Consider the following 17,449-nt stretch of genomic DNA (forward strand, 5'->3'; position numbering starts at 1 on the left):
CATTTTGTCAAGAAATTAAATAAACTTCAACGCTTAAATAACTTCTGTTTTTAATTCCTTTCATAAAAAGTACTTGTTTTTTGAAAGCATGAAGTATGCCGTAATACTAAATGACGTCATAGCTGGAGTGCGAGAAATAGCGATATTCATATGGATTTTTTCAAATATCTCCAGCAGTGTATGTGATATAAATACTGTTTAAACCAATTTGATATATTTTTTATGAATTATGACTTACTCTGGAAAAGGACAATGTTCAGGGTCTTTCAGATTTTTGTGCATAATTCAAAAACCCTGTATATAATCGAAAAAACGCTTGAAATAAAGTCATAGCAATGGATCTTCCGGGTCCGTCGGATAAAAAATTTTGCCGATAGGGTTAAAAGTTTTGGAGAAAATATTTTTTTGTGGAAACCAAAAAAACCAAAAAAAAAAAGAAATTCTAAAATTTTTAAAAAATACTTTGGGATACTTAATTGTGCCCAACTTTAATAATTTAAATGCGGGTCTGCAGTTGGTAGCTGCAAATTTAGGGCACCTATTACGTTTTTTATTATTGTGACGACTATCGCTAGCATCCTGTACAATAGATTAAAATCTTAAATAAAAGAGTTTTACCTATTTATAGCGGCTATATTGTCATTGAAAAGGAATTGACATCTACAATATAGTCTCTAATTTCAATTTTCTCAATCTCAATTTTCATTAATAGGGGAATCCATTTTTCACTTTTTTGAATATGCGGCGCACCCTGTACATTCTTGAAAATTGTCAAGAATAAGAAATTTTGAAAACGATATTTTCTTGGACCCTTACAAAAGCGGTTTTTAATTTTTTTAAAATACTTGCCGACCCCCCAACCCCCCCCATTTTAATAGGGTTCGTTAAAGTAATGAACTCTATTTGTTTGCCAAATTTGAAGTCTCCAAATTTCGAGTACTTACCGTGTTTTATAGCAATGTGCAAAAAACAGTCGAAAATTAAAAAGAAAAAGAATGTTATAAGCCATTAATGCCGCGTCTACAGAGCGAAAATTAAAAAAAAAAGTTACGAAACGGGGAACGGACAGACATTGCCAAAAAAAAAATTTTTTTTTCGACCCTGATCATTTGTGTACCAATGGGGGTCCCCTAGGACCTCGAAAAATTCGTTTTTATCGACTTTTGCGAAAGAATTTATATTTGAATTTTCAGGGCGAACTACCACAGTATAATTGACATAGATGAAATTTTTGATACATACGATACAGCAACAAAAGAATTACAAAAAATTTCATAAAAAATGTTTACAATTTTCCAGGAAACATAAGTTCGTGAACACACATATCTTTGTTGTTAATGTTGATGTCTAAACATGAAATTTTCTTAAGCACGCTCTCATCAGACGAATTTTCCTTAATAGACGCTTTCAACGACAATTTTAAAGTCAAATCAAACCGATCAGATAGATTATATAAAATTACAAAATACCGCGTTACCGTTAACCGACAGAAATAGGGGCTTTGAGCCCGTTATACTGTCGGGGATTGTTTATGATTGCATTACAAATACAAATTTATTCATTTTCCAGGGCGTTCGGATTGCATAAGAAATATGGTTTTGTGTTCCGTGAAAGAGTTCGACGAGTTTTCCTCTGTCTCGCTCACCCTCTCGCCCCGAACTCGTCCAGAAAAATCCGTTGTTGCCAATAACATAATAAAACAGAATAACGAATCGAACGTCTAGTTGATTTGAGTGAATCTTAAGATTGCGGCGGAATAAGATTTCTCGAGATCTAACCGCATTTTTCCTTTGAGAAGAGAGCGAGCGAGAGAGACGGTATTGGCCGGTCTCTTTGAGCGAATTTTCTTCGCGATGGTTATCGTATTTTTCGTCGTTCCCCACCACGTATTTATATTAAAGGATTTTCGTATTGTTTTTGCGTCAGTACATACCCGCTAGCTTCGATCTAAAGCAAACAAATCCGAAAAGCGGAAGATTTTAGATCAATCCTTTAAGCGCTTTGTTCAAGTATTACGTATGGTAATACACTGAGAACTTTAGTTTTCTTTTTCAGCATTTTTTGACAAATTGTACTGCACGACGAAGATAAACTATTAACACCCAGTTTTATGGGTGCTGTTAAAACTTCAGATTTCATCTAAGTCTGAACTGAGGTGTAGGTGGCTTTAGTGTGTTATCGTAATAATGCGAGGAATATATATTAAGTTGAACAAGTCAGTAGTCAATATTCACAAAACCGGCATCTAATTCAAATTACGCCATCTTCAAAATAACGGTAAATGATGATGATTATGATTATAATAATGATAATAATAATAATAGTAATAATAATAATAATATGATAATAATAATAACAACTGAGATAATGAACTATCGATGACTCATCCTGTTCAGTGGTTACTACCAAATGATCTCCACCAAATGTGAACCCATCTACGAAACGCAAAGGGGGTTAGGGGACACATACACGAGTGTCCTGGTAGACGAGGGTATAAGAATGGCAACCGAAAACTAAAATAAATACAATGAAATCGCTTTCTTAGCTTTACCACTTTGTAATTCCGTGCCTCGGATTCGCCTCCGGGTCTCGTGATTCCCGCGAAATTGTTCTTTTACCGCTTTGTGTTGACTTTAGTGCAGATCCGTCTTAGCCCCCGAGTAAAGGCGGCCCTTTGATAAATAAATCTGAGGACTTTGTCGGTCCCATCGGCCTGCATCTAATACGGCTCTGTTCCGAGAGTAAACAATATAACGAAGCAGTCTCGGGCGGAACCGAGTTTCAATATGTCGCAGGCCGAGGGGTACACAAGAGTCCTTTTTTTTGCGTCCCCGAAATTGTTTCAGGTTTGCCTATGTAAAGGTGCCGAGCGGTGTTTTTCCTCTTTTTTTTTTTTATTAAACCTGAGAGAAATTGGTTTGACCCTACGTATCGCCCGAAGAGATATCGGATAATATTTTTTTATGGGAGAAAACGCAAATAAATATAAAGTTCCGTGGGGAAATATCGCGGGCGGTAATAATTATCGGCACTTAAATTTTGAACTTATCGTAACTATAGCTAATGTAGAAGTGTAGGGCAATAAAATGGGAAATTCTTCCCAGTTCCGTTCATTATCGTGAGGGACTAATAACCATAGGTCTACAGTGATGTTGTTGGGGGCCCTTTTCTAAAAAACGCCATATTTTTGCTCTATCACGTCATTTTTTTATAGCGCTCTATATCTTAAAAATGTAATTTGGCAACACTGGATAATATTAGATTTCTCTGCAGAGCAACAGAGTTGGCAAAAGCATCAATACAGTGTTGTAATCTGCTTTGCGCAGTTTGTTTGCATTGGTTGTCGGGCTTCTGTGTTCGCCGCTGTTGTCTTTGTTGTTGCGTATTTATAGTATTTTAGAACTTGGAAAGACAATCCAAATGACTTTTGTTAAATTTGTGGTAGTTATGAAGTAGTTAAGCATACCGCGCTTATTCTGGTGTAAAAATTGGCGTCCAAGACAAGTCCTGGGCTCCTTATACTGTTTGTTCCGTTGGTGTCGAACCATTCAGAAACTGGCAAAAAGTTAGCTAAGCTTTTGTGTTCTTATGGTATATATACATCGCAGTGATGATTTAACCGAAATAAATATTCAAAAATATTAAAAAAATTATATAAAATAATATATATATATATATATATATATATATATATATATATATATATATATATATATATATATATATATATATATATATATATATATATATATATATATATATATATATATATATATATATATATATATATATATATATATATATATATATATAATATAAAATAATACAATAAGAAATAAAATAAAAAAATAATAAATTTAAAAAAATGAAATATATTAAAATATATGGAAAGAATACATACAATCTATTGCTATATCTGTGGTAGTAGTGGTAGTGTGGTAGTCAAGCAAAGGCAAAAGGTATTAAGGGATAGCTTAGTTGACCCCAAAAAAGTTTTACTGCCTCCTCCTGACTTGATGAAGCAGCCATATCGGATGCCAAGATAAAAGAAGTTATTTCTGGTTGGACCGCATATAAGAAAATTATACAAAAACGAATATTTTAAAAACACAATGACCAATGTCGAAAAAAAAGCAGTTAGCAAAGATCAGGGAGGAAGATTTCACCAGGACAATAAGAAAATGGAACGACTATACCAAGGCAGATGGAGCATAACGATGATGGCGGACTACTGCTTTTGCTACTGCGGGATATGCCCTTAAAAACACACGGCCGAATGTCCGGACAACCGATCTTTCTGGCAAAAAGACGAAGATTTAACTGAAAAAAGTCTGAGTAATTTTTTTTTCACTCTCTTTTCTTGAAGATTATTTGATGCAATGTTAAAATATCTAGCTAGTGTTTGATCAAGCGATTGAAGAGGTGACACCAGACAACAGACGAAAACCAGTCCATTCCAATTCAAATAACAGGCGAAAATATGGATTGTTGAGTGGAAGAGAACGTTATACCTGTCACCTATCCACCATAAAAATTATATAGCATAAATAAAGTCCTCTTTACCCTAACATCTCATTTAAGAAGAAATAAAAAAAATCTTATAACCTTTGGTGTTACATATTGTATGACATAGATTAATTTTTTCTTAATTAAATTCAACACTATAATTTTTATCCCAGGAGAGATTATAATAATATAATTATTAATAATTAATAATATCGGTTTTGCTGAAGAGACCTTGGTGATAGCTCAGAGTGAAGAAGCTGAAAAATAATTCAAGCTGGAGCTGCATTACAAATATACAAGTATTCTGCTCTACAGATATAAACGTCAGACTGAAGATGAGATTGATCAGAAGTCAGAAAGTCAAGGGCAACTAACAAATATGACTAAATACGACTTCAGGCTTTCGAAAGGTGCTTATGTAGACGAATACGTGACATTCTTGGATGAAAAGAGTAACAAATGCGGCGAAGTGCTGTGCAGAAGACTCATATGAAGAACTTAAGAGAGTGGTGTCACTGTACATTAACAGGTTTTGAGGAAATCGCAATTTACCATTCGTCTTTTTGAAACCAATTATAAAGTTCGCACTTTATTGACAGTTCAAATAAAAACATCATGAGGTATCACAATTCTAACGTATGTATTCATGACCTCTATAGTACTTAGTAGCCGTTGGAATTTATCAAACTTGTTGTATAAACTAACCGAAATAAAGATTAATCTAGTTGGTTTGGTTAATAGTAAAAATATCGTAAATAAAAGTCTACTAAAAAGCATTAATCTCAATGTGGCCTAAAGATGCTATTAATTTATAATAATAATAGTGTTTGGGTTAATCCACTGATATCGAACGGCACAATTCGGGTTTTCCCTCTTCTAAACGTGTGTTAATTTAATGTAAATTTGGCAACGGCAGGCAAAATAACTTTGTGAACCTTTCTGTACGAATTCCTAGTACCTATTCCTGACAAGGGGATTTTTTAAACATTTTTTACTTTTTACTCCCGAGTCTCGTGTGAACTCACTATATCTAGAGTAAAGAAATATATAATTAATTGATTTGAAAAAAAAATAGAAGACGTAGTAGGACAATTATAAATTTTTAAACTTTAATGTAAAAAAAAAAATGTCTCCACCGTGACAATGTTTTTCGTATTGCCGTGACCAGGATTCGAACCTGGGTTACCACGGCCACAACGTGGGGTCCTAACCACTAGACGATCACGGCTATCGGAGAACATATCAATAATTCCTCCGTCGACGAAGAAACGAAGAAATTGCTTCACGGTCTGGTTATTTTTGATCCTCGGGCTTAATTGCCGAGTAAAGCGAATCGATTTATTCACTTCGGGCGTGTTAGAAAAGTGAAGCGATCTAGTTTATCGATTTCGCCGAAAGTGACAACGTCTCCGGTAGCCGTGATCGTCTAGTGGTTAGGACCCCACGTTGTGGCCGTGGTAACCCAGGTTCGAATCCTGGTCACGGCAATACGTAGAGTATTGTCACGGTGAGACTTTTTTTTTTAAATAAAACTCTGCTAATTTTTGGTAAAGAATTTGCAACAGATTGCTGGGAGCAATTCTCGAGCAACACGAATTAGAAAAAATAACAAAAAATACAGAATTCGCGAATACGCATAGAGCAATCTCAGTGTTCATAGGTTAGATCTGACAAAATTGAACAAATAATATCATAACTATGCTTTAATGCTAAAGGAATTGATGGACTTGATCTTCAAAATCTTCTTTTTATAACCCTTTGTCTATTAGATCAGGTCACTTACATAAGTAATGTCCTCTCTTATGTGCTCCTGCAAGTTTCACAGTGACTGGAAGTTGGCTAGTGTTATACCAGTAAGACCCCAGTGAATTGTCCCACTTTCTAACATCCCGCAGTAAGTTATGATCGAACGATGGAATGCTATTATTCCTTCTACGCAATACGGTTTTTGGATCTCAACATAGCACAACAACAGCTTTCATAAAATTATTAATCTAGTTGTCTAGTTCTTCTTGACTATAGCAAAGCACTTGACACTCTTGATCATAATATTTTGTATACTAAACTTGAATTATTGGCCTTGGATTCTTCCGCAGTATTCTATGTAATTTCTTACATAGTAGTAGTAGATTTATGAATAAAAAATATAAATTAATTAAACAATCAAAATTTGCACACAAAAAATCTAATCGAAATGCAATTACTCACCATGCCAAAATCGCCTTCACCCAATTTTTCCAAGAGCCTCAGACGGTGCCTCGGAAAATCCAGCAGGTGAGCAACCCCCTCCAACGGGGGACCCTCCGGAAGTTTGATCGGAGTAAATCGGCCTGGCGTGAAATGCTGCTCCCTTCTTTCGCCCTATAAGGAAAACGCTAATCAAAAACCTTAAAGAAGCAAAATTTTATGTAATGTTTTTCTAAACCTTAGAGTAGGTTGCCTCAAGACACCATAAATATTGTAATGTGAATTTAAGGTGGCTAGAAGGTCCAAAATATAGAAAAGTGTCAGTCACATAAACGCGTCTATAGAAAAATTAAATTCATTATGTTTTTTATTCAATATTCTTTGCCATTGCTCGTTCTCTTACAGCAAACCGCTGAATTATTCAGACCCCGGGGCTGAAATTTTGACAGAATAATAAAGTGCCCCCCGTCCCAACTTACGCAACAAAGTAATTCACTCCGCCGCTAGACCTAATAAAAGCATAAACAATGTTTTTTTTTTCATCCCGCTCGCGACCATAAACATTCGAAGCTTGTGGGCCCATTTCATGCATTACAAATGCGAAATACTTACAATGATCTGCACTTTCTTATAATAGATTCATGAGGTTCAGTTTTACAGGCGCGTTTTAAGACTACTTAAAATATTTATCTGGCGGGCAAAATGACGAGAGCAAGGTTATATATACAGGGTGCGGCAGCATAACTTCCTTTTTTTAAATGCGCGCCATTCAGTTAGTTGATGTCATAGTGGGGCGCTAGTGGTCTCGTTCAAGAGGGGGTACTGTAAAGTTTTGTCCCGACACGGTTCAGTCGCCATCATGCGTTGGAATAGTGAGGAGCGTGCCTTTGCCGTTGAGGCCTACTTTTCAAGCGGTTGTTCGGTTGTTGCAACACAGCGTGCATTTCGGAATCGCTTTAATTTAGCCCCGTTGGCTCCCGTCCCAGACCGCAAATCAATTGTTACATGGGTCACTACATTCAGACAAACTGCAAGTGCGACAAAACGAAGAACTGGAGTCCCTCGGCCAGTTAGATCACCTGAGAACATTGAAGCAGTGAGAGCTTCAATGTTGCGATCACCACGGCGTTCTGCGCGCAAACACGCATCTGCCCTTGGACTATCCGATCGTTCTGTGAATTCTTCGTGATGATCTTCATTTTCATCCCTATAAGATGGCGATAGTGCAGGAACTTACAGAACGTGACTTCAATTCTCGGATGAACGCGTGTGAGCTTCTTTTTGATGTCGTTCCCGAGGGTGCTATTGTTTTTTTTTAGCGATGAAGCCCATTTTCATTTATGTGGGTCGGTTAACAAACAAAACATGCGCTACTGGGCTGACACCAACCCTCGACAATTGCATCAAAGGCCTTTGCATTCACCCAAAGTCACAGTGTGGTGTGCAATTTCCTCAGCTGGAATTATTGGTCCCTGGTTTTTTGAGGAAAATGAGGTTACAGTGACAGTGAATTCGGACCGGTATGTAAACATGCTACAGAATTTTTTTTTCCCACGGCTAGAAGAGTTGGATTTGGGGGACACTTGGTTCCAACAAGACGGTGCAACAGCACACACTTCAAGAGCATCGATGGCTGTTTTGAGGGAACACTTTCCAGAGCGCCTTATCTCAATTAGAGGCGATTTGGAATGGCCGGCACGCTCTCCCGATCTGTCCCCTTGTGATTTTTTTCTATGGGGTTTTTTGAAATCCCTGGTTTATGTGAACCGTCCAAGAACCCTACAAGATTTGAAGACCAACATCGAAGAAGAAATTGCCAAAATAACACCAGCTATGCTAACAAGAGTCATGACAAACGCCAGATATCGGTTTACGCAATGTATGGAGAATGAGGGACGTCACCTAACAGATTTGATCTTCAAAACAATGTAAATAAAAACTTTAGACATGTACCTACATTATAAAAAATAAATAAAGATTTTCCGATGCACACAATAGTTTTTATTGAGTTTTGAAAAAAGGAAGTTATGCTGCCGCACCCTGTATTTTAGATTCCCTGTGAAAATGTTTAGCTCGATTTCTTTTCCCTTTTAAATGAATAAATAGATATATAGTGTGGCGCATTGTGTTTAAATGAGTATTTAAAATAAGTAATAGCTATTGGTATTGTGTCGGATATAGCCCGTAGTTTTCTTTATTTCAAATCTGGATAATTTCAAATTACCAAAGGAAAGGAATAAAGAATAGAAGAAGAAAAGCGGCCTAATATGGCACTCGACAGTATACACAAACGTAAATATAAAGAGCGAAGATCTGATTTTAATTACAATTACACTGGTTGGCAATGAAATCCTCCTTTAACAAATTTTATGATAAATATAATGATTCAAACGTTTTGAACCTATCCCCGTTGGCCGATTTTTTCTATCACGTCTAGATTTTTCGATATATTTTTTTTTATTTCAAAATTTTGTTTTTTTTTTCAATTTTTTCATTCGTCAACGTTACCAAAAGTAAATATACATACAAAATGAGTTTCAGAGAGTTGAAAGAGAAAGGAGGGAAGTGCCGAAGGTGATTTTTAATGTAGTAAATACACACATGCGCAATATTCATTGTGGCACTACAACAGTTCAGTGAAAACTTGTCGCATAATTGTTTACCTTTTATATCAAATATTTTGGTAAGTTTTGCATAAAGTTCATGTCCTCTACATCGGATTTAAGTATTTGATGTGTAGTTTGAGTATTTTTTTTTAAGTAGAGTCAATAAATATGAAATAGAAGTTTGAAAGTTGTTTTAAAATTAATTTTATGTGATTTTAGGTTTGGATTTTCTATCGATGAGCGAGATAAAAGTTGGTTGCCAAAAGTATGCTGCAATAGCTGCTCAAAAACGTTGAGAGGTTGGCTTGAAGAAAGTCACAAGTCCATGCCGTTTTCAATGCCAATGATTTGGAGTGAGCCTCAAAATCATGAGAATGATTGTTATTTCTGCATGACATCTACACGAGAATTCTCGAAACAAAATAGAGATAATATTGTTTATCCGATCGTCCTATCTGCAAAGAGACCAATTCCTCGTGATAAAGACACTCCCACCTCCAGTTCCACCAATTAATGAGGAGGCTGAAAATAAAAATATTTCAGGTCTACAATCTCAATCGAGTTTTCTTTCTGGTAGTACATCTTCATCTTCATACACTTTATCTAGATCTTCATGTCCATCTACAGAACCTCATTTACTTGAACGAGGCGACTTAAATGATCTTGTTAGAGACTTGGGATTTTCAAAATCTAAGGCACAGTTACTGCTAAAAGTACCAGAGTTTCATATTTTCGTACGAGGCAAGAAAGTGTTACAAGTTACTTCTCCAAAGAAGATGATTTGGTATATTGTAATGATGTTGCAGGGCTTCTTCAAGAACTAAGTTTCCCAGAAGATTCTAGTGAATTCTACTTCATAATGGTAATAAATACTCATCTGTCCCCATTGCACATGCTACAAGCATGAAAGAAAATTATGCAAACCTTGAGAAAATTAAATATTCTCAATACCTATGGAATATTTGTGCTGACCTAAAAGTTGTCGCTATACTGACTGGACTACAAGGAGGATGCACAAAATTTTGCTGTTTTTTCTGTGAGTGGGATAGCCGCGCAAGAGACAAACATTACAAAGCAAAAAACCTGGCCATCAAGAAAAAGTTTGACTCCTGGACTTAAAAATGTTTCTCATAAACCGTTGGTGCCATGCGAGAAAATTTTTCTGCCACCCCTTCACATAAAGTTGGGACTCATAAACAACTTTGTGAAAGCTATGAATAAAGATGGTGCAGGGTTTCAATACTTAAAAACAAAATTTCCTCGAATCAGTGACGCGAAATTGAAGTTGAGCAAAGCAGAAAAATAGCTTGGGTAGCGTTTGTGGAGGTGTGTCATAATTTTCTTGGGAACGCAAAAAGTGACAACTATCAACAAATCATTCGGGAGCTACTTTCTGCTTATAAAGCTTTAGGATGCAATATGTCACTCAAGATCTATTGTTTAGACTCGCATTTAGATTTCTTTACTGAAAATCTTGGAGCTGTATCAAATGAGCTTGGTGAAAGGTTTCATCAGGATATAATGCAAATTGAAAAACGCTACACTGGAAAATGGTCAGCAGCAATGCTTGCTGATTTCTGTTGGTCAATTCACCGAGAAACTCCAATGGAATCTATGACGAGGAAGAAAACTACTTAATAATTTGAATTCTATCACTCCATAATGAAATAACTGACGATATTTATTAGTTTTGTTAACATAATTTAGGATTTTTTACTGTAAAACTCAAGCAGCCACATTTTTTTATTTCCTTATAATAATTTATATATATCCTTATATAATAACATTGTTTTTTGATGAAATAAATATTAAATTAAAAACCTACGTGTGGTACTTATTTGTATGTCAGACTCCGTGTTTAGAGCATAAAATAAGATGAATTCATGCATGAAAACAAGGAGAGAAAAATTTTTTTTTTGCAGACCAGTGTTATAAGTTTAATATTATTATGGATTATACATTAATCTGCATATGTTAAATAAATTGTAAGACTTATTGAGTTCATATCTATCTTGGTTTTTATTAATATCATAGGCAATGTATCTTCGTTAGTTCTAGACCAAGATCAGAGAGATCATACCTAGTGATACCTAATGATCTTTTTCCTCAGGTACCGAAGTGAACCTAGTGAATATTGGCATTTTATAGTAATAATTCTTAACGGGGTTACATACACATTATCTAATTATTACATACATATTTCTAATTATTATTTCACCCTTTTGATGAACACTATGGCAGTTTTTACAAAGATTTTGAAAAATGTGCTTTGAACGTCTTCTCAAACGAAACAGGAGATGGATAATATGCTAAAAGGCTATGGAAAATCATATTTAATGGTTAAAAATGAGGATTCTGAATTCGAAAAGGTAGCAGGAGCACTAATGACGAGTCTAGCATTTTTGGCTATATTTATTACAGGTGTTGATAAAGAGTTTACTGTTTCTAAGGAATGACCCCTACATATAGTCTTCTACATATGGTCTTCTATGCTCGGTTAACAAAAAGGTTTTATCAGAATTTTGAATGACTTAATGTAAGAAAAGATGGTTTGATAGACCTTCCTTCATTGCATTATCCACCAATAGAACCTGTGTTCCAAGTTCATTCGATTTCAGAATGTTATGAATGCGGTATAAAAAACCATCAATTTTATTCGATCCCGAGGGCTTAACCACCAAGGCGTTTTTGGATGAAATATCAGCCGATTATGACCACGTAATATTATTGTGAAGTCAGGTGGCTAAGCAAAGGGCAAATCGAGAAAAGATTTACAAGCTGAGAAATGAGAGTTTATGCAAATAAAACACCCGAAATGCATATGACATTTAGCATTTCTGGTCGATCTTACAGGCTATTCAGTCAGCCAATTGTAAGCGGCCTTAGGCCTATGTCAAATGTTGCCCATATCTGATTTAAACCTACTCTACCATTGTACATTTTCATTCTCTTTTCTTAAGCTCTATGTAGATTCTAGCTATTCACCATTGCTGCTAATATTAAATAAACGAACGTGAATTTTTCTCCGTTTGCGGAAAACGCATTTCCGTCACAAAGTTCTACGGCTGAAAGCAACAAGTCAAGCCGCCCTAAAACGTATTATTTTGATAAAAGATAAATGATGTGGGGAGGACGCCATAAAATTTCTATTATGTTTCGCAAGAAGAGCGAGGACAGGAGAACGGAGACCGAAATCTTAACCGTTGTATACTTAACTTCAGGGTCGGATTTCGTGTCTATATATCTCGCGAGAGAAAATTTAATAGAAGTTTCACATGGTTCACGTTAATGTTTGCAGATTATGGGAGATATGTTTGTCGGATTAAAATGCTGTCTGGCAATGCTCAGTAAAACCATTAACTTTTGCGAAACAACTCGGAGCATTTCTGATTAAATTGTTCCAGTCCGGTCCTGTGATAATGCGTTGTTTTCATTTTCCCTTAGGAATTATAACATAAGCATGCGATAAATACCGATTATCTTTCTTTTATGTTCTTCTTCCATTATTTCGATTGAAATAATTTAACGTAATGTCTATTTGCTAAAAATTTAGACGATGTAGAAAGAACGAGGCCATTGCCAAATTTAAGGAGGCTATTGGTTTATAAAATTCCTTTGAAAATTCAATTAGAAATATATGTATTATTCAACAAATATTCAAGCAATCTAATACACTTCGACCAGAAATATAGTTATCTTACAACCTACCCCGTGATTAACTTTGCCTACTAACCATTCCAGGACCGTCCTAGGAATTTATCTACCTACACAAACAAGCGGGATAAACAAAAAAAAAATAGAACAAAGTAACAATTTATTATGTTAATATTAATATCACGTTAACATACAAAATATTAAATATAATAATAAGAAAGTATCAGTTACTTAAAAAATCGCAGTTCAATGATCAACTCCGAAACTAATCAATTTCGATAAATATTTTCTTCCTTTATTACTCATTTTTCACAGTTAGACCAGCTTTGTGCTGATATTTTAGATACTTTTTACCGAATTACGTTACTATTACTAAATTTTGGTGGTGTTATTTCTTCTTATATGCGTCTTATTAAAATGGCTTATTTTTAATAATTCCAGAAGTTGTTTTTTCGTGAAGTTCTTTTCAAAACATAAATCATTTCGTACAGAAATTCTTTAATTTCTTCTTTATTTGAAGAAGTATTTGAAATTTTTCTAATTTGAGCTGAATGATATGAAGCATTATCCAACACTATAACAGTTAATTTTTAAATCAGTTTTCACATTTGAATCTTTGACTTTTTTAGCACACAAAAATAATCTTTGCAACAATTTTTCTTACAGTTAACCTCGGAAGTTTGGTCATCTACTCATCCTTACCCTTTGAACTATCCAGTGAAAACAACCTCCCAGGGTCAAAGTTCGAGAAGAATCAGGTACGTACTTACTGGAAGGATCACAGCGAAATACCTCCGTAATAACCTGATGTTAAAATAAACGAAAATACCCCGTAACAACAAATTTAAAACGGTCCAATTACGGTTCAAATAAAAATTCCAAGACCTAGTTATTGCAGAATAAACATCTATTGGGTTGGGTTTTACCACGGTCCTGGTACTATAAAATACTTAACACGTCAAAGCAATAAATGCACTATATTTTTGGTCGTAGTATTCAAGACTTATATCATAAAGTTTTTGCAAGTTAATACCAATTATACTCAATTATTTGGGACTAGAAATAATTTATCTTCTTTTCGAGGGCACCGTATCAGATTGGGATGCAGAATTCGAATAAATGTTTTATCATAGGTATAATATAACGAAGGGAAAAATGGAATTCATTTCAGTTTTCATTTGAAACAGAAGGGATCGGGACTCTTTACCAATTGAACTGAGGTGGCTTTTACTTGATGAAAATTCATTTATCAAAATAAATAAGAACTAAAAGTTCAGATTTTCACTAAATTATATATTATGACATGACAATTGTTTCGACAACACCGTGTCTTTATCAAAAGTAATATTAACAAACTACCTGCTACTATATATACCGAAAAATGACCATAAAACCTTAATTAATGTTAAGGAAACAAGATTTATTAGATTGCTTAATAGTATCTTTAGACCAAAATTATTTTGAATTTAATGGACAGATTTATATCTCTAAAGAAGGTTTGATTATGGAAAACCCACCTAGGCCTTTGTTAGCCGAGATTTTTATGGATAATTTGGAAAATATCATACTAGAACATCCTTTAAGTAAAAGTTTTTTATGGTGGTATAGATATGTGGACGATGTCTTTGCTTGCTTTGTTGGAACGGACAGACAATTGAATTCTTTTTTAAATTACATTAACGCAATACATAATCGTATAGAATTCACTGTCGAGATTGAACAGGATAACTCTATTAATTTTTTAGACTTAACTATTACGAAAGTGCAAAACAAATTAGATTTTTCAATATATCATAAACTTCACACACGGACACAGTCTTACATAACAGCTCAAATCACCCTTATACACACAAAATGTCTGCATTTAACTCTTTTATACACAGACTTCTTAATACGCCACTCTCAACAGAAAATTACAACAAGGAACTTAATATCATTAAACAAATAGCACTGAACAACGGTTATAATCCGTCCATTATAGATAAAATTATAAATAAAAAACAAATGCAGACAACAGTAAACTCTATTTATCCGAAACCTAATACAGAACACGAACAATTTAAAACAATTACATACATAGGAGAACCTAGCGAAAAAGTTTCAAAACATTTGTCAAAATGTGGTTTAAAAATAGCTTTCAGAACTAACAACACAATAGGAAAATATTTAAAAAACAATAAATAGAAATGTCCAAAATCCCAAAAATCAGGTGTCTACAGGTTGAAATGTGGAAAATTTATATTGGACAAACAGGTAGATCCTTCAAGACACGCATTAACGAACATATAAGAGCGTTTAAAAACAATAGTCTAGATTCTAATTATGCTACACAGAAAAATACAATTTTGACGACAATTTTGATATATTACACACAGCCACAAAAAGTAGAAAATTAAATTTATTGGAAGCCATGGAGATTAACAAAATGAGACATTCAAATGTATTGCTTAACGAGCAATTAGATTTAAATACCTCTCCTTCATTGAACTTAAATTCTCGCAACAACATTAATTAAGGTTTAATGGTCATTTTTCGGTATATATAGAAGCAGGTAGTTTGTAAATATTACTTTTGATAAAGAGACGGTGTTGTCGAAACAATTGTCATGTCATAATATATAATTTCGTGAAAATGTGGACTCTTTACCAACTTAATAGAAGTCAAAAATCTACTGTGTAATGTTTTCTCGTTAGCGTATATCTATATATTTTTGGAAAGTAACAACATCCAACCTAAACAAAAATGGGTGTATACTTCGTTACAAATTTTATTTTCGAATTATACTTGTGTCGTGGTTTCACGAAAAAAAAATGAATTGGCAACAGCGGCGGTTTTGTTAGAGTACAGGGAGGGACCCGCCCGTAAGATCCCGATAAGTGACCTGTGCATCTGACCTTACATAGGTTGTGATATCGATTATCGTTCATTGTAATAGTATAATAGTACTTTCTCCCTCTTTTCGATGAACTCGGAAACCTGCTGACAATAAATAATCCGATTCAATTTTTACAGACTTAGTAACGCGTTTCAAAAAAGCTCCGGCGTCACTCTGCCAAAATTTTGCACAGGAAAGCTTTACTTGAAATTGCAATTTTTTATTGTTCAATCCTCTTTTGCATTTGCTCGTTTTTTTATTGCAAAATGTACCATCAAAAATAATTCTCTGTTCAATTCTGTTCAATTTCCACGACGGACGCCGCTGTAAAAAGTCTGGGGAAGCGAGGAGGCGTCGTATGGCGTCCATTACTTCGCAGGGACGCCACCTGAGGTACCGCATAGTGGCTTTATTGAGAAAGCTCCTGCGGGACCCTTTCTTGCTTGCAGCGGGGCATATTTTTAGGGCGAGGCCTACTACCGGGATGCGCAGGCCGTGGTACGCGATGATATGATCATTGACATTCATTTGACCAAACCAAATTCTTTTTTCATTATTGTAATTACAAATTCTGGTTATTCGTACATTTTTAGCCCTTTGCGTAATAACAAGGGTAAAATCGATCGGTTAAAAATTAAAAAAAAAGGCTATTTCGTAATATTATACCCGAATCATAATTGAAAGTGATATTTTTTGGATTTGGTCTAAAGCCGAAAATCTTATAAATATCGAATACAAATTGATAGAAAAATAGTTACTAATCAGTAAGGTTTTCTTTTATTAAGTACTTTTCATAAGTAATTATAATTATTATATTATAACATTATAAATAGAGGAGAGTTAAAGTTATCAGAAATAAATCGACTTGATGGTTAAAAGTCAAAAAAAATTATAAAAAACTAAAATTTTGGACACGATTGATAATAGGCTGAATTCTGGCCTTATTAGCCTGTTAAAAGCCGAGTCGGAATTACTCAGACGGAGGCTCGGACCACACTTTTTCAAATACAGCTGCAGACCGTGGAAACGTGCGGAGCTACTTAGTCCGCCCTCTTTGGCATGTTTGTTTTGCCCTCGTTATTGGAAAAAGCTTTTCGTAAGCACATAATAGGTTGTTTTGATTTATCGGCAAATATCTCGGCCGGAAGTTTGGATTAAACGCCGAGCCGCACGACTTTATTTAAAGATGTCGGACCGGGGGGCTTTATGGCCGATTATTCTGCTCCGCAGTTTTGGTCAGTTCTTTCGGTGACCATTATGTTTTTTCATTTCGCGAACTTTTTGCTTGTTCCCCCAAAACGGCGTAATCAATAATAGTGAATCGGAACTTCGTATATGTTATTACAGATTTTAGTAGCATTTAAATGCAATTAATTTTTGCTTGGCCCTCGCCTTATGGGTTTGTTCATTAAATCCTTAATTCTGGTTTTTAAAGTGACGCTGGAGAAGAGGCTCGTAAAAGTGACGTCATTTTCGGATCGTAAGTAGTCGCTACTCGTCTGTGGTCCGAAAAACACGTCGAATTGACGTGAAAAAAAGGATGTCTTATTAACATCACAAAAATTACTTGCAAAAAGAAAAAACAACAATTTAAAAATCGTTTTATTTTTAAACACCAAAA

General features: G+C 34.8%; 2 protein-coding genes and 2 non-coding genes across 4 annotated transcripts in view; 2 read left to right on the forward strand and 2 right to left on the reverse strand.

Annotated features, from left to right (window-relative positions):
* Positions 1-17,449, reverse strand: part of LOC132697889 (discoidin domain-containing receptor tyrosine kinase B-like) — a gene marked incomplete in the record, with an annotated part of 461,835 nt that overhangs the window by 26,626 nt on the left and 417,760 nt on the right. The window contains 1 exon segment of the mRNA XM_060663630.1: positions 6,715-6,867. Within this exon segment, the coding sequence (XP_060519613.1) occupies positions 6,715-6,867 (153 nt within the window).
* Trnah-gug (transfer RNA histidin (anticodon GUG)) lies at positions 5,663-5,734 on the reverse strand. Its single transcript has one exon. It is a non-coding gene; the product is annotated as a tRNA-His (tRNA).
* On the forward strand, positions 5,922-5,993 carry Trnah-gug (transfer RNA histidin (anticodon GUG)). The gene has a single exon. It is a non-coding gene; the product is annotated as a tRNA-His (tRNA).
* Positions 7,886-8,717, forward strand: LOC132697890 (uncharacterized). The gene is made up of 2 exons (XM_060663632.1): positions 7,886-7,960; positions 8,013-8,717. Exons 1-2 carry the CDS (start codon positions 7,908-7,910, stop codon positions 8,623-8,625), a joined length of 666 nt encoding a protein of 221 aa, XP_060519615.1. The 5' UTR covers positions 7,886-7,907; the 3' UTR covers positions 8,626-8,717.

Source organism: Cylas formicarius, unplaced genomic scaffold (assembly GCF_029955315.1).
Source record: "Cylas formicarius isolate icCylForm1 unplaced genomic scaffold, icCylForm1.1 PGA_scaffold_2__14_contigs__length_35257938, whole genome shotgun sequence".
Classification (NCBI taxonomy): domain Eukaryota; kingdom Metazoa; phylum Arthropoda; class Insecta; order Coleoptera; family Brentidae; genus Cylas; species Cylas formicarius.